This window comes from Schistocerca piceifrons, chromosome 4 (genome assembly GCF_021461385.2).
Source record: "Schistocerca piceifrons isolate TAMUIC-IGC-003096 chromosome 4, iqSchPice1.1, whole genome shotgun sequence".
Taxonomy (NCBI): Eukaryota; Metazoa; Arthropoda; class Insecta; order Orthoptera; family Acrididae; genus Schistocerca; species Schistocerca piceifrons.
Window position 1 is genome coordinate 390,204,232 of NC_060141.1, and position 23,974 is coordinate 390,228,205.

At 43.4% G+C, this 23,974-nt stretch overlaps 1 protein-coding gene across 2 annotated transcripts in view; it reads right to left on the bottom strand.

Moving 5' to 3' along the window:
• LOC124796256 (ETS-like protein pointed) overlaps nucleotides 1-23,974 on the bottom strand; it is an 820,436-nt gene that overhangs the window by 601,895 nt on the left and 194,567 nt on the right. For both annotated transcript variants that reach the window (XM_047260361.1, XM_047260360.1), the window contains exon 3: nucleotides 1,997-2,138. In XM_047260361.1, coding sequence (XP_047116317.1) covers nucleotides 1,997-2,138 — 142 coding nt within the window. The remainder of the gene's footprint in view (nucleotides 1-1,996; nucleotides 2,139-23,974) is intronic.

Below are 23,974 nucleotides of genomic sequence, written 5' to 3' on the forward strand. Positions count from 1 at the left end.
CGGGGACATTAGGCGGAATCAGCGGCAACAAATGAAAATGTGTACCGTACCGTGAATCGAAAACAGGATCTCCTGCTTACGAGGCTGTTGCGTTAATCACTGCGCCATCTGGGACACAGCGTTATCGCATCGGCGCGGACTAACTCGGCACGCCTCACGGCCGACTCACATTCTCATCGAGTGCCACCTATCTGCAGTCCCTGTCCACTTCCTCCATGTTCGCTCTCTGAGATTCCCACAGGAGGTCGGACGTATTTGTGCATTCTCACTGAAGAATGTCGATCCATTGCCCGGCTAGGCCAATCAAATTATATGAATGCGTGATGTCTGTTCTTTCGGACGTGTATGGAAGAGCAGACACCAAACTTTCAAATACATTGAGAAATATCTCGCTTAGAAACCGGACAACGATCTCTCGTTACACTCAGAGTATCCAAGCCACACACTATATAGATTCTGCTCTTCCAGTTTTTATCTCAAGTAAGTACCATATCAATATACACAGTGCACCAAAACACAGAAACAAAATTTGGAGGTGGGATTCTCGTACCAAAATTAAGAGTAAAAACATGTAAAGGCAGGTCAAAAAAAAAAAAAACTAGTTTTAGTCACTATCTGAAGATCTTTGGCTTGTTCACTATTTACAAACTACAGCCCACAATAACTGTTCACAACGTCACCAGCTCATGGAACACGAGCATAATTTTTAGCATTTTAGATATTCGACAGCTAAACTTTACACGTCGGCTTTTATTTTAATTTTATCCATTTCACAACCTGTGTGTGTACATGACAGAATAACACCCTTGTCCACCATCTATGTACGTTGAGTACTTCGGCTCTGTGTACGCCTAAGCGTAAGATCTTTGGAAGAGATCTGTGGTTAGTAGTCGCATATCCACGTTGAACAGCGTGTGGCCTTGACATCTTTGTTTAGTGCGATGGAACACGAAATGCATATAGTTTTAAAAACTATGATGTTCTCCCGCGACAACTGAGTTAGTAATTCCATTTTTATAACAGTTACGACATCTGTAACCACAGGCAACGCTATTTAGACATGAGCAGAGAGTTTTTTATGGCATAATGTGCCATCACTGAATTTGTTGTAAAGTAAGTTATATTTCACTAACGTACCCTAATATCTGACTTGTTTATGTTTAATTTTTAAGTGTTTACTAATATATTGAATCTATGGTGCTTTTGCTGTATGCATACTTGATAATTGTCTAAAACCAAAACTGTATATACGAACAACCAATGAAGGAAAGAGACTGCTGCTGGCGGCACTAAATCACAAATAATTCATCGCAGCTGCGGCTCCAGTGCAATGAAGACCACCGAGATTAGCTCTTAATGATTACACCAATATCTTTTGATATGAACTCGAAAACGGAAAATTTCGGAACCTCTTTCAGCGACAATTTTTCAGTTTTGTGAATTGAGTGACCCGGTTCTCAAAATGTGCCTAAGTATTTTTATGTGTACCAAACTGTCGGTAGGAGTAAGGGGCCGTGCGGAAATACACATACAGTAATTTTTCGCACGCTTCGTTGGCTACTGTAACACAAAAGTCAGAGGTTGATACTCGTTCTAAGTATCTTGCACGACGCACTTTCCATTGTTTTCCGAAGTATGTACGGCAACTTAAGGAACGCTGAGGTACTAATGTCGATCGTCTTGCGCCGGTCGAATGACATCCGTGTGACCAGCAACGGACCGCGATGGGAAGTCCGTAAGTAGAACGCCCCATTTTGGACTCGTCGCCACTCTCGTTTACGGGAGACGCTCTCCTACTGTGTCACCCCGAAAGTGAAGTCGGATTGCGTCCCCATATTTTATGACACAATAGCACAAATCATACGAGGAACTGAAGCAACCGGTGCTGCTTTTTATCTCGTGGCTACTGTGATTCCACATACGAGATCGCTTCCATCCCTTGGCAGAGCACCTTATTAGTATATACGACATGCAGAGTAGGTAGCAAAGTACTCACCGAGCGAGCTCTCGGGGTCGCTGAGGTCAGACAGCGAAGGCACCTTCTGCATGGAGCACGAATTGGGGCCGGAGCCGGGTACACAGGAGTCTCCGCCATCGACGCGCTCCTGCTTCACCACCAGGGGCACGGGTTCGCGTTTCTGCAACGTGAACACCACCATCACTATACCGCTACACGCATAGACCATACAGCTAATACAAATGTTTACACTAGGTAAACGGCAATAGTCAAAATTTAATAGAAATATTAGCTGGAAACAGAATAATCTACATGTCTACACATGTCAGGACGCAACTGCAAAGGATACAAAGAAAAATAACAATATTTCAGCATTACTATCATCATCATCAATTACTATCTACATTATAATTTTTGCTACGCACGAAGTGTTATATTGTCAATGAAGCACAGCAGCAAAGTAAAAAAATTTACTATTTTAATAGAATACAGGAATAAAAAAACTAATTAATAAGAATTAATAGCTTTATGTTCCGCTGGTACTGCCTGATGAAGTTATACGAAAATGTTTCGAGCAATACTCAAACAAGGTGGTTGGGTAACTGGAACACCATTCGAACATCACATCTTAAGAATCATGTGTACACGGATGTGTTGATGTACCGGACAGGCAATTAAAACACTCTGCGACACTGCCGATGTGCGTGTTACTTAACGAACTCCGGGATCCAAAACGAGAAAGGCAGAATGAAATATATTGTGATTTAACGTCTCGTCAGTAATTAAGTCACTGGAGACTAATAACAAGCTATGTTTCAGCGAAGCAGTAATCTGTCGCAGTTTTTTGAAACACACACGCAGAATACACCCCGACTGACTCACGGGGAATGAGGCTCGCACATATGACTTACCCTCGAGTGCTGGGGGGTGGGCTTGGACCCCGCCCCCTTTGCCGAATCTGAGACCACCCCATAACTGTGTACCGAGAGAGAGAGAGAGCGAGAGAGAGAGCGAGAGAGAGAGAGAGAGAGAGAGTTGATAATATGAATGGTTCTAGGAAACATGTACTTGTCAGACCAAACCGTTACAAGGATGACATATCCTAAGGCCTAATCGAGGAAGAATTTATACGCTTTTGGGGTTTTGCTCCTCAATGATTTAGTTTTGTCCCCACTCTCTCTCTCTCTCTCTCTCTCTGTCTGTCTGTCTGTGTGTGTGTGTGTGTGTGTGTGTGTGTGTGTGTGTTTTCTGAACAGAAACTCAGTGACAGTGACAAGTTCTTCTCAAATAACGTCACTTAGTCTTGACGAATAACTTCCGGCAAATAACGAGGCTATTAACATTGTAAAACATTTTATTACGCGTAAAATCAGCAATAAAAGTGGATTGTATTGTACATGAAAGTATGAACGATGCACTATTTTTCCACATTATTTTCTCCATTTGCGATCCACATACATATGGCGTGTAATCATTTCTTTTATATCACTGTCGTATGTTGTGAATGATGATCAGCTACTAACATTTCTCATCATTTCCTTTCGGCCACAGCTGCAACTTTCATCAAGGGTTGTTTTAAGTAGGCCTGCAATGAACACATGGTGCAATGTGCCACTTCCCTATAGGCTGTCATTTCGCTGTTAACTCTGACTACCATGTAGCTGAGAGGCGATGTGGCTGACTAACGGACGAAAAGCTGCACTCAGTGAAGCCAACAGCCCGGCTGTGGCCCCAAGTGCGACACATTAACTCACTGCTTCATACTCCAGCAGAAGCCGCCGCCGCCCCCCCCCCCCCCCCCCAGTCTGGCATGCCTCTGGTGTGCCTCATTTTATATTCTGACAAGATGGAACAAGCAAATCGAAGTTGCGGTATGGCCTCTGTTTTAGGTGAAGAGAGGAGTGCGGTAAAAGTTATAAAATCTTATGTAGTGTCGGTACTGCAGTCAAAGCTTTTACACAGGAGGATTTAGTGTGTTGCATGGTAGCTGGTCCGTCCTTTTTAGCCCTGTGGTCAGTCAAACCCAGTTATTGGTTGAACTGCTTTAGATCATTAAACTGAATTTCTCATTTATATAGGAAGTTATAAAATTGACTTCTTCTGCATCTGCACTTTAAGTATCAGGTCGTTGTCTGTTACGATGCCCATCTCTTCCTTGGCCTTCTCAGATTTCTCCGGTCAACTGAATTAGACTCTGTAAGGTAGTCTGCTGATCTTCATTCTTTCGAAATGTCCACTCCATTTTCTTCTGCTGCATTCAGTTTTGTTTCTTACGTTAAATACGTGTAATTCCTCTCCAATCTCGTTTTTTTTTAATCTGTCTTCTCTGGTACAGTCTTTCACAGGACGAAGATCCCATTTCAGCAGCCTGGAGCTTACTTTATTGTCGTTTGTAAATGACTCACGACCCACTTTGGTAGTCTATGTAGTGTATGCAGCCAAAAAATATTTTAACTAGAGTTATTTTGTATGTCTCGTTCTAAAGTATGTTTTATGCTCCATAATTCTTTTCAAATTTTTCAGTTTCTGGTCCAAGTCGTGATTACACTGGTATTGATATAAAATCACCCATAATTAAAACGTTTGACCTACTCTACTACGATATTGTTCACCACTATAAAAAGCAGTTTTAATTTTTTTCGGGATATAGTAATATTCGGCTGTTTTGTTAGGAAGGTAAATTCTAACTATAAACGAAATTTTAGTATTTTTTTGAATCACCACAGAAACTGCGAATTAAGTCATAACAATTAGTGGCTAACTGCACTGTATGTGGGACCGTGTGGGTGGGTGCGTGCGCGCGCGCATAGCACGGCTGCTAAAGACCAAACCAGCACACAGTAATAATAGCAAACACCACAACCACCACCACCACCACCACCACCAACAACAACAACAACAACAACAACAACAACAACAACAATAATAACAATAATAATGATAATAATGATGATAATAAGTGAAGACACAGATTCCAGCTGTAAGTGGTGACTAGAGGCGCCTTTGGTTCCAAATCGTTAGTTTCATGTGAGCAGCAATCTGTAGACGTAACGTTTAGCTGCTGGAGAGAAGTGAATACGATAGCGGTATGCAGCTGCTAAGGGGCACTAGTTGAACGTTACAAGGCGGGCGCAGAGTGCGTGACGCAGCGCGAGCAGCGGAGCGGCCAACCCAACGGCCAGCCCGGCATGCGTGCGGCGACAGAAGCTGTGCGAGCGAGAGGCAGGCAGGCAGGGGGGGGCGGGTGTCGGATTGCCGACGTCCACTCGTGTGTCCAGCCAGCCGGCCACGAAATCTACGGCTACCGCCGCGTCTGCCACCTGTTGCACCAGCTGCCTCCACTCGCTACCTGCCATTCGTTCCACTTCCATCACATACGACGTACTAACTAGTCCTTAATATATCTCTGCCAAAGCGGCTGTTCATTTTCACAACTCTTATCGATCACTCAAAGCAGTTTCATGTAACTCTCAAAAATTCTCAAGAAAATCAACTTTCTATTTCTCCGCGCGACTTAAATTAACTGAAGGGAGGACAATTTTCGATGGGTGCGTTGCGTTATCGGTAGCGTTCAAGACTGGATCGCTGGTTCGTGTCAGGTTTCAGTCATTAATGTTTCTCGCTTTTAATTTTCGTTCAGTTCGAATACCTACGTCGTTTAAACATAAAATTTATCAAATATATGCTTGTTATATATATTGATTTAAGCCCACAAAGGATTGCTTATGACTAGTTCTTCTTCGATGATCTCTTCCGTTCCCACTATGTCTTGAGCCCTGCTGTGAAAGGGGCTTCCGACGTTTAGGGACTCTAGGAGGTGGTGTCCAAGACTCTACCATAGCACAAGATTTGCAACTATCTTCTACCTCAAGATCAGAGATCCCAGCCGAATACAAGCCCTTTAGCACTTCATTAAGCCACAGGCTTCCAGTCTTGTAACTTTGAACCACTGAGAAGATCTTCTTGGTAAGCCTATTGTTGTTCATTCGTTGTAGGTGCCCATAGAACTTGAGCCTCCTACGTCGCATACTGGTGTTCTCTAACTGTTGATAGAGTTCAGAATTAGACTTCAGTCGGTATGTTACATCTGGGAGCAATCTCGGGCCATGAATTTTTCTGACAATACGTCTTTCGGCTTTCTCCAGGTCATCCATCGCACCTTTTCTGTTCATCGAGAGGGTCTCTGCGGCATGCACAAACTGTGGTCTGACAGCAGTTCTGTAATGACAGACCTTAGCATTGTTCAAAATACACTTCTTGTTGTACTGATTGTGGGACAGATGGTACGCTGCGTTGAGTTTGTTACCCCTTTCTAAGATGAAGGTGTCGTCTCCACCATTGGGGTGGACCCATTCACCAAGATAACGAAAGCGATCGACCCTCCCAATCGTTCCATGTATAGTCGTTAATGGGGTGTTACTGGAGTGCCGGTTCTCAAAGTATTTGGTCTTGTCATACGATATTTGTAACCCTGACTTCACCACTCTCTCATGCAGGGCTTGGACAGCAATGGCAGCATCCTTCGAGTTGTTGGTTAAGATTACAATGTCATCTGCGAAAGCAGGGCATCTTATCTCGATTCTTCTGGTCCTCAGCGAATATTCCCAGGTTTTGATGACTTTATCAAACACCAGATTAAACAGAATGGGTGATACACCATCACCTTGTCGTACTCCCTTTCTGATGTTGAAACTCTGAGGTAGTTCTCCCCTGAACTTCACCTTAGAGGCTGTATCCGTGATAGTCTGTTTGATGAGTGAGTGTGTGTGTGTGTGTGTGTGTGTGTTGTAATCCACACCTCGTTCTTGCAATACGCAATACTAAGAAGAGTGTTTGGCGGTCGATGGAATCATAAGCTTTCGTAAAGTCGGCGAAAACCACGGTGATGCTCGTACTCCTTTTTTGTTTTAGTTGGAGAATGGTTTTCAGATTGAAGATCTGCTCAGTACAGAACCTTCCACATCGAAATCCTCCTTGATATTCACCAACTGTTTGATCACACTGACTTTCTACATTGTCCAATAAAATCTTGAAGAGCACTTTATATCTACACTTTGCAAAGACGCTTCCAAATCTACACAGTATTTCTCTGCCTGTTCAAACCTCGTCCTTTCGCGCGCGTGTCTTTTTTATTTTATTAAAGGCGATCAATTATGCATGGTACTATGCAAATGTTCGTTTCCAGAAACATATTTCTTTAGTTCCTCTTCTTTCATCTGTTGTTAAATAATAACCTTTCCCTAGTGATTATAGCTTCGTTGATCTTGCGTAGTCTTGCTCCTTTAGCACCACGATTACATGGTTTGTTCTATTAGATATTTCCAAATTTCAGTGCTTTCTTGATTATTGTTTTGCCTCTTTAATCTTTAAACTTTTCTCGGTATTCTCATGAAGCCCAGTTCCGTGCTTCGTGTCGTTTGAACTTCTAGTCAGCCACATAATGCCACGTGAGCGCTGACAGACCAGTTCATTTCCTTTCACTTTTTTCTCCTGATCTTAACTTCATTTTAATCACTGTCTTTTCGACGTACCATCAAGTAGTAGTGATAATAAATTTCATAAATGCGCTACAATCCTTCTAACTAGCACTTAATATCACCGATAATCCAGATTGTTATTTCCGTACATATTATACACGAGTATTGTTTCGGAAGTCCCTCGAATTCTGAACATCTTATGCGATTTTACACAGAAGCATGTAACTGATCATCGTATATGACACAAGTTAGGACGAAAGATAGTTTCGCCCAGTAGCTACAGTTACTTCTAAATGGGAACTGCATGATCATGATACGTCCTGTCTTACCCAATCCACCACGAACCAAGTATATTGTACCTAAGTACAGAGCTCGTTCTCTCTTGTCTCACAATAAGTGGAGTGAAATAAAACATAATATGCCATTTTCTAAGGGCAATTGGTTCAAAAACAACAAGGACAGGAACAGTGAGAGGGCGCAGCTTCATGATTTAAAAGACAAATGCGGGTAGGATTCGCGCTATGAGGGTTTCCGACATACACAACTATGTGCATAGCTACTTACCTCTTGGGTTTTTGATGAGTGAGTTTGTGTCATAACAACTGACATAAACGGCAGTATATTTTTACTGAATTGACTCAGAAGCTTAAATTATTTACGACGCCAAGGCGCAATTGTATATGCTCGTCCCTCGGAAATATGATTCTTGGGAGAGTCCTCTATCATGTGATTAAGCGAAATAATCACGTTCACGCATATACAGTCTGCCATTTGTTTCCACGAGTGGATTTCTCCACTGCAAGTGATTAGCGAGCATTGTTTACACAGCAACTGCAGAACGCTAGTGTTGGACTGTACTAATACTGATGTCGGAGTTATTAGGAGTAAACTGAAAATGTAGGTTACTATATTCTAGAAACGATTTAACAAAAATGAACGTATACGTTCAGCATAGATACAAGACAGTTTATTCTCGGTGTACGAGTATGTGTCACATCCTGTATGATAAACTCCACAGGAAGTGATAAAGGTACATATCGGCATCGATAAAGAGATGAAAGTGTGTGACAATATTTTCACACTTGACAACTCCGAATACAGAAAGTACTCCTGTGTCCTACTACCCTGTTAAGCATCCGGGTAGACTGAAATCTCCACCGAAAGCTGGATAACCAACGGAAGCAAGTGAACAGCAAAGCGCGACCTCAACGAACTACGTACGGTTTTTCCGTCACCGCTCAACGAAAAGCTACTATATCTTTTACTGTCCTGGAAGTTTGAAACGTACTCCACCTCTTTTTATACTAGGAACTTGATTAAATCCTCGGTGAACAGTACTAAATTCTGTGATTCATCCCTCATGATTAAAGTAAGTAATAAGTAACAATCCGGGCTTTTTTATTAATTTCCCTGAAAAAGGTATACATATAAGTCTGCCCTCTAACGGGCTGTGTATAGAGTCCTGGCATAACCTACCAGTCTTTCATAACTTCACGATACCGATATGGAGTTGCTGATTCATGATGGAGACTATGTCTTTCGGGCACATTACTAGAGGAAAATGATAAGCGACAATCAGATAACACTACTGGAGTATATTCCACGCTTCTCCAACGTAATTTCATTATTTTCACCGCTTGCTTTTACGAATGAAGGAGAATCCAGTGACTAAGTCTGAAAATATTTTTTTAAATATATTTTAGGTACAGACACACGACGAACAGAAATATTACCGCATTTGTTGGACCTGTGTTCATTCGGTAGAAAGATATTTGTACTAGAGAGTGTTTGACACAAGGCCCTACGGCATCCACAGTATGGTTTTTTCCCTTATGGAAAGGACACGTAGCAGGCTCTCACCCACCGATCAATTTTTTGTTTAAGTTTCTGGCATTAAAAGGCTCCTCAACAACAGTTCAAGTGTTTCGATACTAGTGATGCAGGTACTGAATGTACCTGGATCTCTTCACAGTGTGGAAATACTCTTTTTTTGTCTTACAAAATAAATAATTTATGGTTTCTTATTTTTCGACTTTGTACTTTTCATTAAGGCTGATATGAAGACACATTGCACTTCTTGTAGGTTCCACACCCAATTGCTATTTTTCGAATATGTTCACTTTCCGAGTTTAATGCGCTGTTTAGCTCACTATCTCAGGACAGATTTCAGCGCATCCAGTCAAAACAGTTGTTATACACTCCTGGTAATGGAAAAAAGAACGCATTGACACCGGTGTGTCAGACCCACCATACTTGCTCCGGACACTGCGAGAGGGCTGTACAAGCAATGATCACACGCACGGCACAGCGGACACACCAGGAACCGCGGTGTTGGCCGTCGAATGGCGCTAGCTGCGCAGCATTTGTGCACCGCCGCCGTCAGTGTCAGCCAGTTTGCCGTGGCATACGGAGCTCCATCGCAGTCTTTAACACTGGTAGCATGCCGCGACAGCGTGGACGTGAACCGTATGTGCAGTTGACGGACTTTGAGCGAGGGCGTATAGTGGGCATGCGGGAGGCCGGGTGGACGTACCGCCGAATTGCTCAACACGTGGGGCGTGAGGTCTCCACAGTACATCGATGTTGTCACCAGTGGTCGGCGGAAGGTGCACGTGCCCGTCGACCCGGGACCGGACCGCAGCGACGCACGGATGCACGCCAAGACCGTAGGATCCTACGCAGTGCCGTAGGGGACCGCACCGCCACTTCCCAGCAAATTAGGGACACTGTTGCTCCTGGGGTATCGGCGAGGACCATTCGCAACCGTCTCCATGAAGCTGGGCTACGGTCCCGCACACCGTTAGGCCGTCTTCCGCTCACGCCCCAACATCGTGCAGCCCGCCTCCAGTGGTGTCGCGACAGGCGTGAATGGAGGGACGAATGGAGACGTGTCGTCTTCAGCGATGAGAGTCGCTTCTGCCTTGGTGCCAATGATGGGCGTATGCGTGTTTGGCGCCGTGCAGGTGAGCGCCACAATCAGGACTGCATACGAACGAGGCACACAGGGCCAACACCCGGCATCATGGTGTGGGGAGCGATCTCCTACACTGGCCGTACACCACTGGTGATCGTCGAGGGGACACTGAATAGTGCACGGTACATCCAAACCGTCATCGAACCCATCGTTCTACCATTCCTAGACCGGCAAGGGAACTTGCTGTTCCAACAGGACAATGCACGTCCGCATGTATCCCGTGCCACCCAACGCGCTCTAGAAGGTGTAAGTCAACTACCCTGGCCAGCAAGATCTCCGGATCTGTCCCCCATTGAGCATGTTTGGGACTGGATGAAGCGTCGTCTCACGCGGTCTGCACGTCCAGCACGAACGCTGGTCCAACTGAGGCGTCATGTGGAAATGGCATGGCAAGCCGTTCCACAGGACTACATCCAGCATCTCTACGATCGTCTCCATGGGAGAATAGCAGCCTGCATTGCTGCGAAAGGTGGATATACACTGTACTAGTGCCGACATTGTGCATGCTCTGTTGCCTGTGTCTACGTGCCTGTGGTTCTGTCAGTGTGATCATGTGATGTATCTGACCCCAGGAATGTGTCAATAAAGTTTCCCCTTCCTGGGACAATGAATTCACGGTGTTCTTATTTCAATTTCCAGGAGTGTAGAAGGTCACACCATTTCTTCATTACACCGACTTCCTACTTACCTATGCTACAGCGTTTTGAGATGCTAAGATTGCATTTCACAGTTACATTTGTCAAACAGTAAAAAATTAGAAAAACTGAACGGCACTAAGCAAAATTTCAGAAAAATGGGTCGTATGTGCACCATGAGACTAGTACAATATAAATTAAAGATTAAAGTTTCAAGCAGGCGACAACGTAAACGGCACGAAGTATTTGTTAAAGTTGGCAACGGCTCCAATATGAGCGACTGTGTTACGATGACGCCTGAAATAGTATCGTTTGGATTCGAGTCACAGTATATTATTTAGCGACTGCGAGAACATATATGTGGCTTAGCTACTAAACAAACTATAAATCATAAATTGCAGATCGGTGACTCGCCTGGTATCACACAAGCTACAGATCGGTGACCCCCCCTAGTGAAGGAATAGTGCAGAGCAGGTTGCTGTTCTGCGACACAGGCTAGGGAATTCCTCTTGTTAGACGTTCGCCTCCAACTGTAGCGCTGTTTAAGTGTTTCGTTCTCCGTGCACTGCTAAACATTCGGTCAACTAACGCTACGTTTTCATTCACTGGTGGTCCGAGGAGCGTTCTGCGTACAGTACCTGGTCTTCCACTTCGTACCGTTTCCCGCATCGTTCACGGCTTGCCGCCTCTTGTACTACATCAATGTAATAGCCCTCTTAGTTTCCGAACATTTTTATTCTGCGAGTTTCACACACGCTGCGGAATTAGTTAAGTAAATGTCTGTTTAGTTGATAGGTCAATGCTAATTTTTTACGCTGTGTTGCTGCAAAGACTGTTTGATGTAGTTCTATGTACTCTTTTATATACTGTTGTTCTATCTTTGACAAGCCATGTATATTTGAAACGTCGTCAAATGGGCTCTGCATAGGGGGCTGTGCATTTTTACTAAAACTTTGTCATGGAGGAGCTTGCTTACTCAACACCGAGTTTTGTAATGGTTTACTTACTTACTTATACTGGCCACACAGACCGCAGCCGGTGCTTGGCCTCAGTCCAGCCTTCCATACTTTTCTGCCATCAGCATCATCATCACCCAGACCCGGTATCTGCATGTCTCCCGTGGTATTATCCTTCCATCTCATTCTCGGCCGTCCCAGTGGTCTCTTTTCTTCAGCCTCTCCATCCAGTACAGCCTTTATTACCGCGTTCTCCCCTCTCCACCTCCTCACTTGTCCGTATTATCTTAGTCCCATAATTTTCACACTCGCTACGACGTCAGGCAATGTGTATAATTGTCTGAGTTCTCTTTATTTCCTTATTCTTCACTGTTCATTTTCTTTCACTGGTCCATATATTTTTATCAGTACTTCATTTTCAAAAGTGATGAGCTCTTTCTCTGTCTCACTTGCATAGCACTTGATGGTGGTCTGATATATTCTTATTTTAACTTCGATGTGTATAGCTCCTAGACATCTTCCCCCAGCTTGAATTCTTGTTACTATCTCTCGTTCTACAAGGTTTTGTTGGTTGATGTTGACGCCGAGGTACGTGAATGTCTCTGACTTCTGTATTGTTAGATTTCAGATTTTTAGATGGTTTGCTCCTAAATGAGCTGTTCTTCCTACTACCATGAACCTTGTTTCACTTTCATTTATACTTAGACCTACTTTCTTAGCTTCTTCCATTAGCACAGTCCCCATTTTCTCCAGGTCTTCCATGTTCTTTCCTATCAGCACAATACCATCCGCAAAAGCCAGGACGTTTATCTTTTTTCCTATGATGACTCCTGCTCTTTCATATGTTACTCTCCTCAGCGTGTTGTTCAGGGCCAAATTGAACACGGTTGATGATAATATCTCCCTGTCTCACTCCTGTTTTTACTTCAAATGCTTCTGAGAACGGCCCCTGTACTTTCACTCTACACTTTGATTCCATCATAAACATTTTAGTTAGCATTATCAGCTTTTCAGGTATCCTATACTCTGCCATTATCCTCCACATTTCCTCTCTTACTATGCTGTAATGGTTTAACGATTGAAATTGCTAGAAACAAAAAAATAAAGAAAGTAATGAAACCACCCAGCAAAATAACTTTGCACTGCGTTTGTGAGCATGGTGGATTATTTAAATTAAGACCCTGAAATATAATCACTTAATACCTCCTAAAGAGTCTCAGTAGAGCTCCCTCGTTCCGTGAACATCTTAAACATTAATCCGTGATCATGATTGTTGAGCTTAGTGGCTGGAGTAAGATCTTTAAGAAATACAGAACTGGCTGCTTTTTACATAGATGTATGTTGTGGGTTTTCACCCAACGTCAGCTGGCGAAACAAATTTGTATCTTCATCAATACAACGTTTTTGACGACTGCATTTTGAACGCTGAGCTGTTTTTAGAGTTGTATAGTTACGTTTCGTTCATAATCAGGCACACTTTTATTACGTAATTTTTAGCTCCTTTTTCGCAAATACGTCGCCTGACAAAAAACGAAAGCATACATAAGTGGAGGAGGGAAACAAAACTTCACGGGCTGATAGGGTGACTGACATTATTTCAGTAACTGCAACATCGAGTAAAATTTACAAAGAACTTGGCAGTATGAGCCCACTTGTTAGTGCGACGTTGCACCCCCTCTGGTATGGATGCTAGCACTCATTTGGTTGGGATAGGCGTCGTAAATCCGTTTTATCCTCTCCTGAAGCAAGCTGGCCTACAACTTGTGTAGCTAGTCCTTGAGATCCTGGTTACTGATAGTGGGACAGACTACACGTCCGAGTTGGTCCCTTACATATTGTATCAAGGACAGATCTGGAGACCTTGCTGGGCACGGAAGTACCTTAACATCACGCAGACAGTTCATAGAGAGAGGTTCCATGTGTAGATGAGCACTGTCCTGGTGAAAAATGGCACCACGATGCTAGCGCAGGAGAGGTAACGCATGATGTAGGACGAGCACGTCGTATCATTGTGCCTTCGGAGTGCACTCAGCCACTACCAACCGTGATATGAAGTCGTATCCAATGGCTCCCCACACAATGACGCCAGAAATTACACCGCTATGCTTCTCAATAACACAGGAAGAATGGGACCTACTGGCTGACGGTGGTCAGTTGACGTAGTGCAGAATCGCGATTCATCGCTGAATACAAATGCGACGCTACTCCAGTCGCAGCCGTTTATGTTGCGGTGTTAATGGGAGCCTACGAATGAGATTGTAATTCCTTAGTCCGCTGCTGCTTGTCTCCGACCAATGGTGCAGGGTGACACACAATGTTGCAGTGAGCGCATTTCTTGTCCTCGAATGGCAGGCGCATATGTGAAGGGCTTGTGATGTTCTTGGTACACAATATGGCGATCCTCCTTGTGTCAGACGTAGTCGACCGGGACCTCGATGACGTGTACGCCCGACAGCAATTTAGTTTGTGAGCACTGACATCGTTCAAGCCATGAGATGTGCATATTCGTATTGTAAGGGGTCCGTAGGCCCTTACTACAACTTTGCACTCGGCACAGGTCGATAGGGCGAACAATCGATTGTGACGTGTTGCGAGAGCGAGTGGAGATGCGCCAGTGTGGTTGGCGGGAATGGTGTGTGTGAAGGCCATTGTTGAAATACAGGGTCTTTAACCGAGAAGAGTGTCACCATCGCCGTGGTTAGACCCCTAAGTAATAGATTAACACCGGGAAAGTGAAGAAGTATCATTATGAAAGTGATCAGTGACGTTACTAGTGCCAATATTTGGTTTCGCGTCTACCGCGCCTGACTAACCTTGGACTGCAGTGTTGGAAGCAGTGATGGAATAGCGTGTGACGATAATGGAAAATGAAGAAAGCCTGTGCTGAGATTAGCCGTAATTAGATATGTATGACGAAGGCAGTGGCTGTCTCCTTTTTGTGTTTTGAGAAGAATATAAGTTTGTAATTAGTAAAACTGTGTTGGTGTTCCTTATTACCAGACTTTCAGTATTATAGTATTGAACAGGACGAACTGGAAAGTAACAACATCCGTAGCAGTCAATTCCGATTATCAGCCCCATTAGGTTCGCGGTCATGTTGATGATAAATATTGGGCTGCTATTCGATCAGATCAGGTCGGGATAAAAACGGAGGTGTTACAGTATCCAGTAACGGTGCTAATGACAGTATGTGATAGTGTCCTTTCAACGTGTTCCCTGTGGCTTCAGTACTCACCAGTATTGCTGCCGAGGTAAAAGAGGTCAAAACTTTGCAGCTGGTGTGTCGTGCCTTTTGCGGAGAGTGGGATTTGTGGAAGGATGGCGACGTAACTCGCGGGCGAATGCCGCACCGCTGGGCGCGCGCACGTCGCCGTGTCCTGTGTCCGCTGTCACCGGCGATTAATGACCCCGGCACACCGGCGCGCGTCTTGGGCGCACATGAATTAAATATCGCGCCGATAAGTCCCGCCTCTTCTCGGAAAACTACTGCGCCACAGTAGCACCAGATACGTCCCAACTTCAGAAAAGTGCGCAGCCGACGTTCTGCCGATAGAGTATGAGGCTGTGCCTCCCTCCGTTATTGAATTCTGATACTGTGTGGTCACTCGCGGTTTCGGAAAAACCGATCTGTTTTCGAGAGTGCATTTATACAAGTTGCTCCATCTAACTCTGACTTCTGGAAGAATTACGTTAATTTTATGAGCGCAACAGGAGATGCAGCCATCGTTGGGAATTTATAAATCATTATGATGTAATACAGTTGATTAGCGGTTTCGGCCATCTTCATTTGTTTTCGTATTGGTGTATGGCTGCTTCAACGTTAAAATGCGAAGGCTGTCACTAGCAGCCATGAAGTTTACGTATTACACTGCATTTTATTTCAAAAGAGCTGAAATAAATAACCAGTTTTTATGTTAATTTTGGTGTGGCAAGAAACTGGCTCATACAAAAGTTGTTTAGGTCCGAAAGGCATATCTCCTTACGTTACCGAGTATCACCTGAATGGCATTCTGTTAAAAAAGGATGAGCTACGCTTTTTTACGCCAAATTAGCAGACTTGTATGAGGCAGATTTTGTGATATAACACTTTTGTAGCTGTAGCAACAATACTGAGTAAAAATACACTGACTGGTGATTTTTTCTGCTTCGTTGGAGTCGTTTCAATGCCATGTTGCCAACGCTTCACGAAAATTGGTGCAGCCGGAGCAAGCGATATGTGACGTTTACGCTACTCTCGGCGTTGAGTTTATCTGGCTATTCACACGACCGCAGCAACAGGACAAAAATCCTCGTAATCAATGTATGTATATTCCATACTTTCTTGTTCTACCAACAGAAGAGTATCACTCAATTTGTCTCATACAGATCTTTGCTATTCCATGGTAAAAAAAACCTTAGTTCCATTTAAATGTCTATTACTGCTCCTTTTATTATTTACAATGTGCCATTCAAGTGATTTTCAATAGCGTCAGAATATAGAGCTTTTGCATCCAAACATTTGTCTCCACCGCTTCCTAGAGAGACAACAATTTATGTAGTTACTGCAGATGGGAGCGTTAGGTGGTCCATCAACTACAGGTCATTGATGGATAGGGTATATATTTCATTAGCCGTCGGGACTTGTGACCTGTCTTAAGAACGGCTTTCTTTCGATCGACTGTTGGACATCCAACAACGTAAATCGATAGCAGCATCCAATCAAATCCACTAATGCGAGCTTAACAACGCACTACTTAAGTTGCGGCGGAACATTCTCCATTATCGCGCCCCCCACAATGTCCAGTCGTTATTGGGACATTGGGCTAACCCAAGAGCATTACTGCACGAAGATTTTTCAAGATTACAGGGGAAACGTAAAACAGTGCCTTGAGCAACTGTAGTTTGACTTTTTTTTCCTGTCGTGGCCTTGGCCTTTCGTTTATTTCACAAGCTAAGGCAAAAAGAATGTGTGTTCACACTGAAAATTTGTCCGAGCGCCAAAAACAACTGTTACAGGAGAATACGTCTCTTGCACTTGGTGAATAATTGAACAGGATGCCCGGCGCATCTGTCAACTCTTGAGACCACATCTTCACGATATTACATGAGAGTTCATAGATGCCACATGTCTGCAACTGATGGAGTTGGCACAACTTGATCTGAGAACTTTTTCAGCCTCTAAGGTTTGTCAATGAATGATTCGTACAAATGATTCTGCCTCGCCAAAACTCACTTTCATCAATTTAACTGGGAATAAAGATGTGTATACTAATTTTACTTAGCGATGATGTGGAAGTCAACTGCACTAATTTCCTCCGTACATGGTTGTCCAACGGAAGTGAAAATTCCACGCATTGTACTTCAAAATTTTTTTTTTAATTTTTACTTTCGTCTTAGAGTTTTCTGAGTTTGAGGTATCTGTACATATTTGTTGCGATTGGATAGCATCTAATTCTCATCCCCATTCACTCTCCTGTACCTTTAATTTTCACTGCATTTCGGAAGAAAATATGAAACTAATAATAATGTCCCGCCGGCTGTGACGTCATCGGAACTGTACCAACTGCAGGATGATCGGAAAAGAAACAAGAAATGACATTATTCGAAGGAACCATTGCGACATTCGGCGAAAATGATTTAGGAAAGACATGGTAACCTAATCCACGCTAGCCGGACAGAGATTTTAACTCTGCTCCTCGTGGAAAGGGGCCTACCGCTTTCATTATACACCACCGTGCTTGGCAGGAAAGACTGGAGGCTGCGCTAGCGATGTAAACGGATCTGAGCTTCAGTGTCATAGGACTGCTATGTTCTACATCTACATACTTACTCCACATGGCGCCATGCTTGTAAATTAGTAATTCTCTTTCTATTCCAAGAGTCTCTTATTCGCAACAAAACCTCTTAAAAATCGTGTATGTCCCCACCATAGCCCAAGAACTGGACACAATTTGTACCTTGTTGTCGTCTACAGGATGTGGTAGATACCGACTCTCGTATCTGTTCTCGGCAAGCCTCAATAAGTGGTAAGCCCAGGTATCACCTTTGTCACAATTGTATCAAACGAGAGAATATCGAAAGATGCACGTCCCATGAAAAGTACCCTCTCATAGAAACACAGCGATTTTAACAAACCGTTATCGCATTGTCGTGAAAATATTACGTAGGATGCGAGATCTAAAAACAATGTACGAAATATGTATTCAAGTAAGCCATACGTTTTTCTTTTGAAAATATTTAGCAACGACCTGTCCAGTATATTTCTTTCATGTACTGCTTCGTATACTACGGTCTTATTTATTTTATTATTTATTTCACTTTGTAACGCTTCTATTACCCGTACAATCAACTCTCATCATTATGTAATTGTTTTCTCGATATTAACGCAACAACTTAAACTTTAAATGCACTTTAGAGACGATTTTCTAAGTGAAGGCAATACGATGCAAATTTCTCATTAAACATCACACCGTTATAAATGTGAGTAAGGATTTCCCTCGAATTATTGAAAAGAGTAGAAAGAACAAATAGGAATGTTTAATATAGTAATCATTTCAGTGCCTTTAAAATTAATTTTTCTCTGCGACTACCGACGATTAGTAACCGACTTAATTGTAACCACACGAAGATAGCGGGAGATTTCATTTCTAATATAATCCATCATTAAAGGTAACGTGACAAACCATTAGGAAACAACGAGCAGCAACAGCAAGAACCAGATCACGGATATTGTTCCATGCATTCAAGCAACAGTGTGACATAAAAGTCATTTTTCGTCGTCCAGCCTCATGTGAGAGAAGACGCGGGAGATCTCATTTGTTTGCGAAAACTGTGTCACTATTATTAGATTAGTTACATTGCGAAAATGGTAACGGCGGTATTGTGTGAGAGAATATGCTTTATCGAGAAAAAGACTGAATATGCCCTTGCTCTGCGGCACCTGTGAGGACACAGCGTTACGTAAAGCATCGCCGTAATCTCAAGTGGTTCCATCCGCCTACGCCAGCTGTAGCCAAGCACGTCGTCTACCACAAGAATGCCAACACTCAGCCAGGCCCTTGTGGCTACGTATTTCAGACTACAGCTACTGTTAGAGAAGGTACCGAAGTACTCATCTCAATACGAAGCAGTTACATCGGATATTGTTACTTGGGCACCAATTAAGTTTCTTTTTGCATGAAGCTCCTCAGTTGCCCTCAGGCTACTCACTGAACCTTGCCTCATACATCACGACTAAGAAAATGGGGACGTACAGAAAGCTGAAGACAACGTTACCTAGACTCCGTAGTGCAACGCTGCATAGCATAAGTAGATCAAAAGCAAGAAAGCAGCGGACCACTTTCGCGTAAACAGCTTCAGTATTCGACAACCAAACAAGGAACGGAAAATTGTCAACATCAGAGTTCTTCCCCGTCCTTCCCTAATCCGATGAGACCGACGACCTCGCTGTCTGGTCTCCTCCCCCAAACAACCCAACCCTCTAATTGGGACTTTTGACTACTTTTGACAATAGCGGGGAAGTGCTCTACCGACTGAGATACCGAGCACAGACCCCGACCCGCCCTCGTAGCCTTACTTCCGCCAGTACATTTCCTGCCTTCGAAACTTCATGAAATTCTTATCTTGCGGGACTAGCACGTCTGGAATAAAGGATAATGCGGAGACACGACTGTGCCACAGCCTGGACGTTGTATCCGGAATGAGTGCTCAGTAGGTAGAGCAATTGCCCGCGAAAGGCAAAGGTCCCAGGTTCGAGACCTTGTTAACATACAGTTGTAATCTGCCAAGTGGTTTCAGATCAGCGCACTGAAAATTTGATTTGGAACTGCCGACATGCTCCATAACGACAATACGTAAAGTCCACTAGGATCACAACCCATTTTTAAACATGAAATTTACTTTGTTTATTTGCATAACATCAGCAAAACATATTTGACGCTTGCTAGCGTTGGAAAGATGTAGATCACATTATTTCAGTGCCATACGAATATTCACTTCGATGTAGTAATGTGGTAGATCTCGTTCTTGTTGCCTCACTCGAAAATCATGATTCTACAATATTCATACGAACTATCCATAGGAATTAGTAATGGTCATGGCGCAAAAGGATGGAAACAAGCAACAATCATACTCAAATGTCAAGGTAAAGATTTACTCGCATCAGTATCTTCGAAAGCTTCTTTTCGGGTACCTGCAAAATGTAGTCTGCTGCAAAAAATTTACATGGTTTTGTTTCAAGATCTCATTCTTTACGTACGGGTACCTGCCAGTCCACATGTGGTTGCTACTGATCTGTGTGTTCTAGTGATATTTTTACTTGTGGGACATGGTCCATGAGAAATGCGGTAGCTCGATTTATGCCGAATCAAACAAGTTAACTAGGTTCTGGGGAATCAGCAGATTACTTTACGAATGTACACGAAGTACCAAATGATGCGATGAGACTTTTACTTTTACGCGGAGAAAAAAAAAAAAACATAAGGGCAGCAGGGTTTGTAAATTTACTGTTGGTATAGCTGTATGAATGGTTCTTTGAGTCATTTCTTTCCGGTTTTCTTAGATGCCACACTCTTCTCTATAAACGCTGAAAAACTACCGTAAAAATTGCGAGCGTGATGCATTAATTGTTGTACAAGACTTGATCGCTTATAGGCAACTGATAGATATGTATTACAATATCAAAGAATACTGAAAATTAAAATTAAAATTTTCATGGAATTTTCGCAGATTATAATTGCGATTACGAATAAGTTGTGGTTTATGTATTTACGAATTTCATGAAGAGATTACAAATACACAGAATTTAAGGAGTCAATGGCAGTCGCGTTACTATACATCTGATGCATCTGACCTATCACAGTCCCACAATAATTTGCAATGAAAATATCTGACAAGAGTCACATCCCGATTATAATCTCAGCGTACATTGTTTCTTCGTAATGTCCGGTTAAAAAGCAAACAAATACAAGAGTCTTATCGGCACGTTTGCTGACATACAGCCAATGTCTTTCGATTGTTGTCCCCGGCATCCTCAGCATATATCGTGACTGATAAGAGCCATCTATAGACTATAAGCGCCATCGAGCTGAAGATAGCTTACATAAGGCGCAGGTCATATATCCTGAATGAACTTGCGAAAATCGCAACACCAAGTCGATAGTGTGACAATGGACCGCAGCAAAGGTACATGATGAGATATAAAAGATCGGGATTCAAAACTGTGCATGATCTCTGGCTTTAAAAATTGGCTGTGAAGTGGCCTTTGTTTTGTGCTGCAATCAGAACGTAAGCACATCATGCACTGAATCAAGTTTCGAGTGGAATCTTCTTTCATTCAGCATGCGTGTGAATCCGTAAAGGATCGACAGATCTTGGTGGAAGAGGGTACTGAACGAGGTGACGGCCAACTGCGCCACTTACAGTCTAAGAAGACACATGACACGCTCCGCCCCGCCCACCCACGAGTAGATATATTTTCTATTATGTTGACCGGTTTTGAATGCTTTCCGGTTGGTACCAACTTAAGCTAGCAGGCCACATCCGAAGAGTCCAACAATATCAGTAATAAGATTATTTTAAACTGAAGTTCAAATAACACATTTACGATCATTAGCTCCGCGTGTCACTTCCGCTTTCGTAGATATATACACGCACGGAAGATAGTATTGTTTGCTAGTTAACGTTGACAGTGATCAGAAACGTATCAGTATCGGCCATATAATTCGATTTTGATTTATTCAGCTACACCCGTCAGCCGCTTCAGTGAGAATCTTCTTTCAATGCGCATACAGTAAATCATATAGGTTCGGTAAGGTCGGTGTCAGTCAAAAAATGCACGTCAACGAAGTAGCGATACCCTTCGTTTATCGAAGATGCCTTGCACATTTATTACCACACGTAGGTGGGTGTTGTCCTGCTAAAAGGAGGGTCGAATGAAAAGTAATTCCTCCACTTTCGGAACTCTTCAACAATTTGCATCATTGGTATGAGGCAGGTACTGGCTTGTTCCGTAGCCTCTTCTCTACAGCTCCAGTTGGCGGAAAGCCTAGCATTGAACGGTTGTACTGTTACAGTGTAAAGTATGAAAACCTGCGCACACGGCCGGTCAATGCGATTTAAGCAACGTGTAGTCATTGAATTCTTGACAACAGAATGTGTCACTCTAAAGGACATTCACCAGAGACTGAAAGCAGTTTATGGTGATTGTGTTGATGTGAGTACTGTGCATCTTCATTCTCGGAACGCGAGAGGAGTTCCTGGCAAATTTCAAGTCTGCGAGCTTTCATTTCAGGAGTCAGCACCCGGGGTACCCATCGCGCACTGATCTTCCGATAGCCAAGCAAAACAATAATGTGATCCATACATTCTTGTGAAATGCCGATTGTGCTTGCGATTTCTCTCTAGTGATACGACGATCGTCCTGAATCAATTTGTCAACATTTTGCTTGTTAAACACTGTGGTTGCTGACACAGGACGTCCAACTTTTTGTTTGTCACACAGGTTAGAAGTTACCGCCTCAACATCTTTAAACTTACTCCCCCAACGACGCAAAGTACTCACATCAACGCAATCACCATAAACTGCTTTCATTCTCTGATGAATGTCCTTTGGGGTAACACCTTCTGCTGTCAAGAATTCAATGACAGCACGATGCTTAAATCGCGTTGACCGACCGTCTGCGCAGGGTTCCATACTTTATACTTTAACAACACAACCGTTAGATGCTAAGGCTTCCCGCCAACTGGAGCTGTAGAGAAGAGGCTACGGAACAAGGCAGTACCTGCAGCGTACCAATGCTGCCAACTGTTGAAGAGTCACGAAGGTGGAGGTGTTACTTTTCAGTCAACTCTCGCAGCATGTGGAGTTATCTGAAGCAGGGGCTGTATCTCTGTTTCGAAAACCTATTTGACGGAGCGATTGCTATTAATGCCATAAATACATGTCAGTAGTACCACTATTAAAGATAGCATGTTATATCCAGTGGTGTCCTAAACTACTGCGCTTAGTGTTTGCCCGCTATCGCCATCAACGACGCAAACTATCTGACTATTGCCATCTTGAGAACTTCTTATACGCTTACTGCCATCCCTGGAGGACAAGTTGAAATCGTACCCATATGCTGTCACTACACATCGCTACGCAGCCTGCCAGCATTGGGGTTCACGTGGCCATTACAATTCCAGCCGTTTGATTCCTTGCTTACAACCAGTTCAGCCCTCAGTGAACAGTAGACAAAGAGATTTCCATGCCCACTGTAGTGCTCTACAGATGCGTTTATATAGAACATATTTTATTACACCTACGGGCTACATCGGCATGCCCCTGCAAAACAACAACATTGACTGGATATGCCAGTGCTATGAAAGCCGACCAATTGGCTACAGGAAGGAAGCCGACAAGTTCGCACATAACGCACAAACAAACCACCAACACTACCCTACACTGTGTGTATCTCATATATGACTTATCGGACACTAAAAGATGATGAACCCAACTGTTACAGGCATGCTGATGCTGACTGAGAAGCTAACACCAGTATCCAGCTGCAGCTGCCGAGTAACACTGCTCCATAACGTCAAAGGTATCCGCCTGGATGACACCCATTACTAACACAAGCCTACCCCTGCATGACCTGTAACAGGCAGCAAGAAAATCACTACTGCTCTTACAATACGACCCAATTAGCCCACGGCTTTCTTTCCCTTGGAAAGAAAGTGCCTTGGCACTTTTTATTCTCAGCCCTTCAAACCGCTACCCTTTGTTCAACTTTGCACTTGATCTGTCTCCAGGTGAGCGCGTATTAATGGTTAATCATAACCAGTACAGACATCCTGCGAGACCTCACTTAATAAAAACTAACCAATATTCAGAGATGGCAGTAGACCTGTTTGTGTTGGCCATCATGCCGGTGTGGGCGTGGAGGGGCTCCACCCTATTAAAAAAAAAATACGGCAATATTGGCCGCAATAGAGTTGCGGTCAACATTGCTGCAATA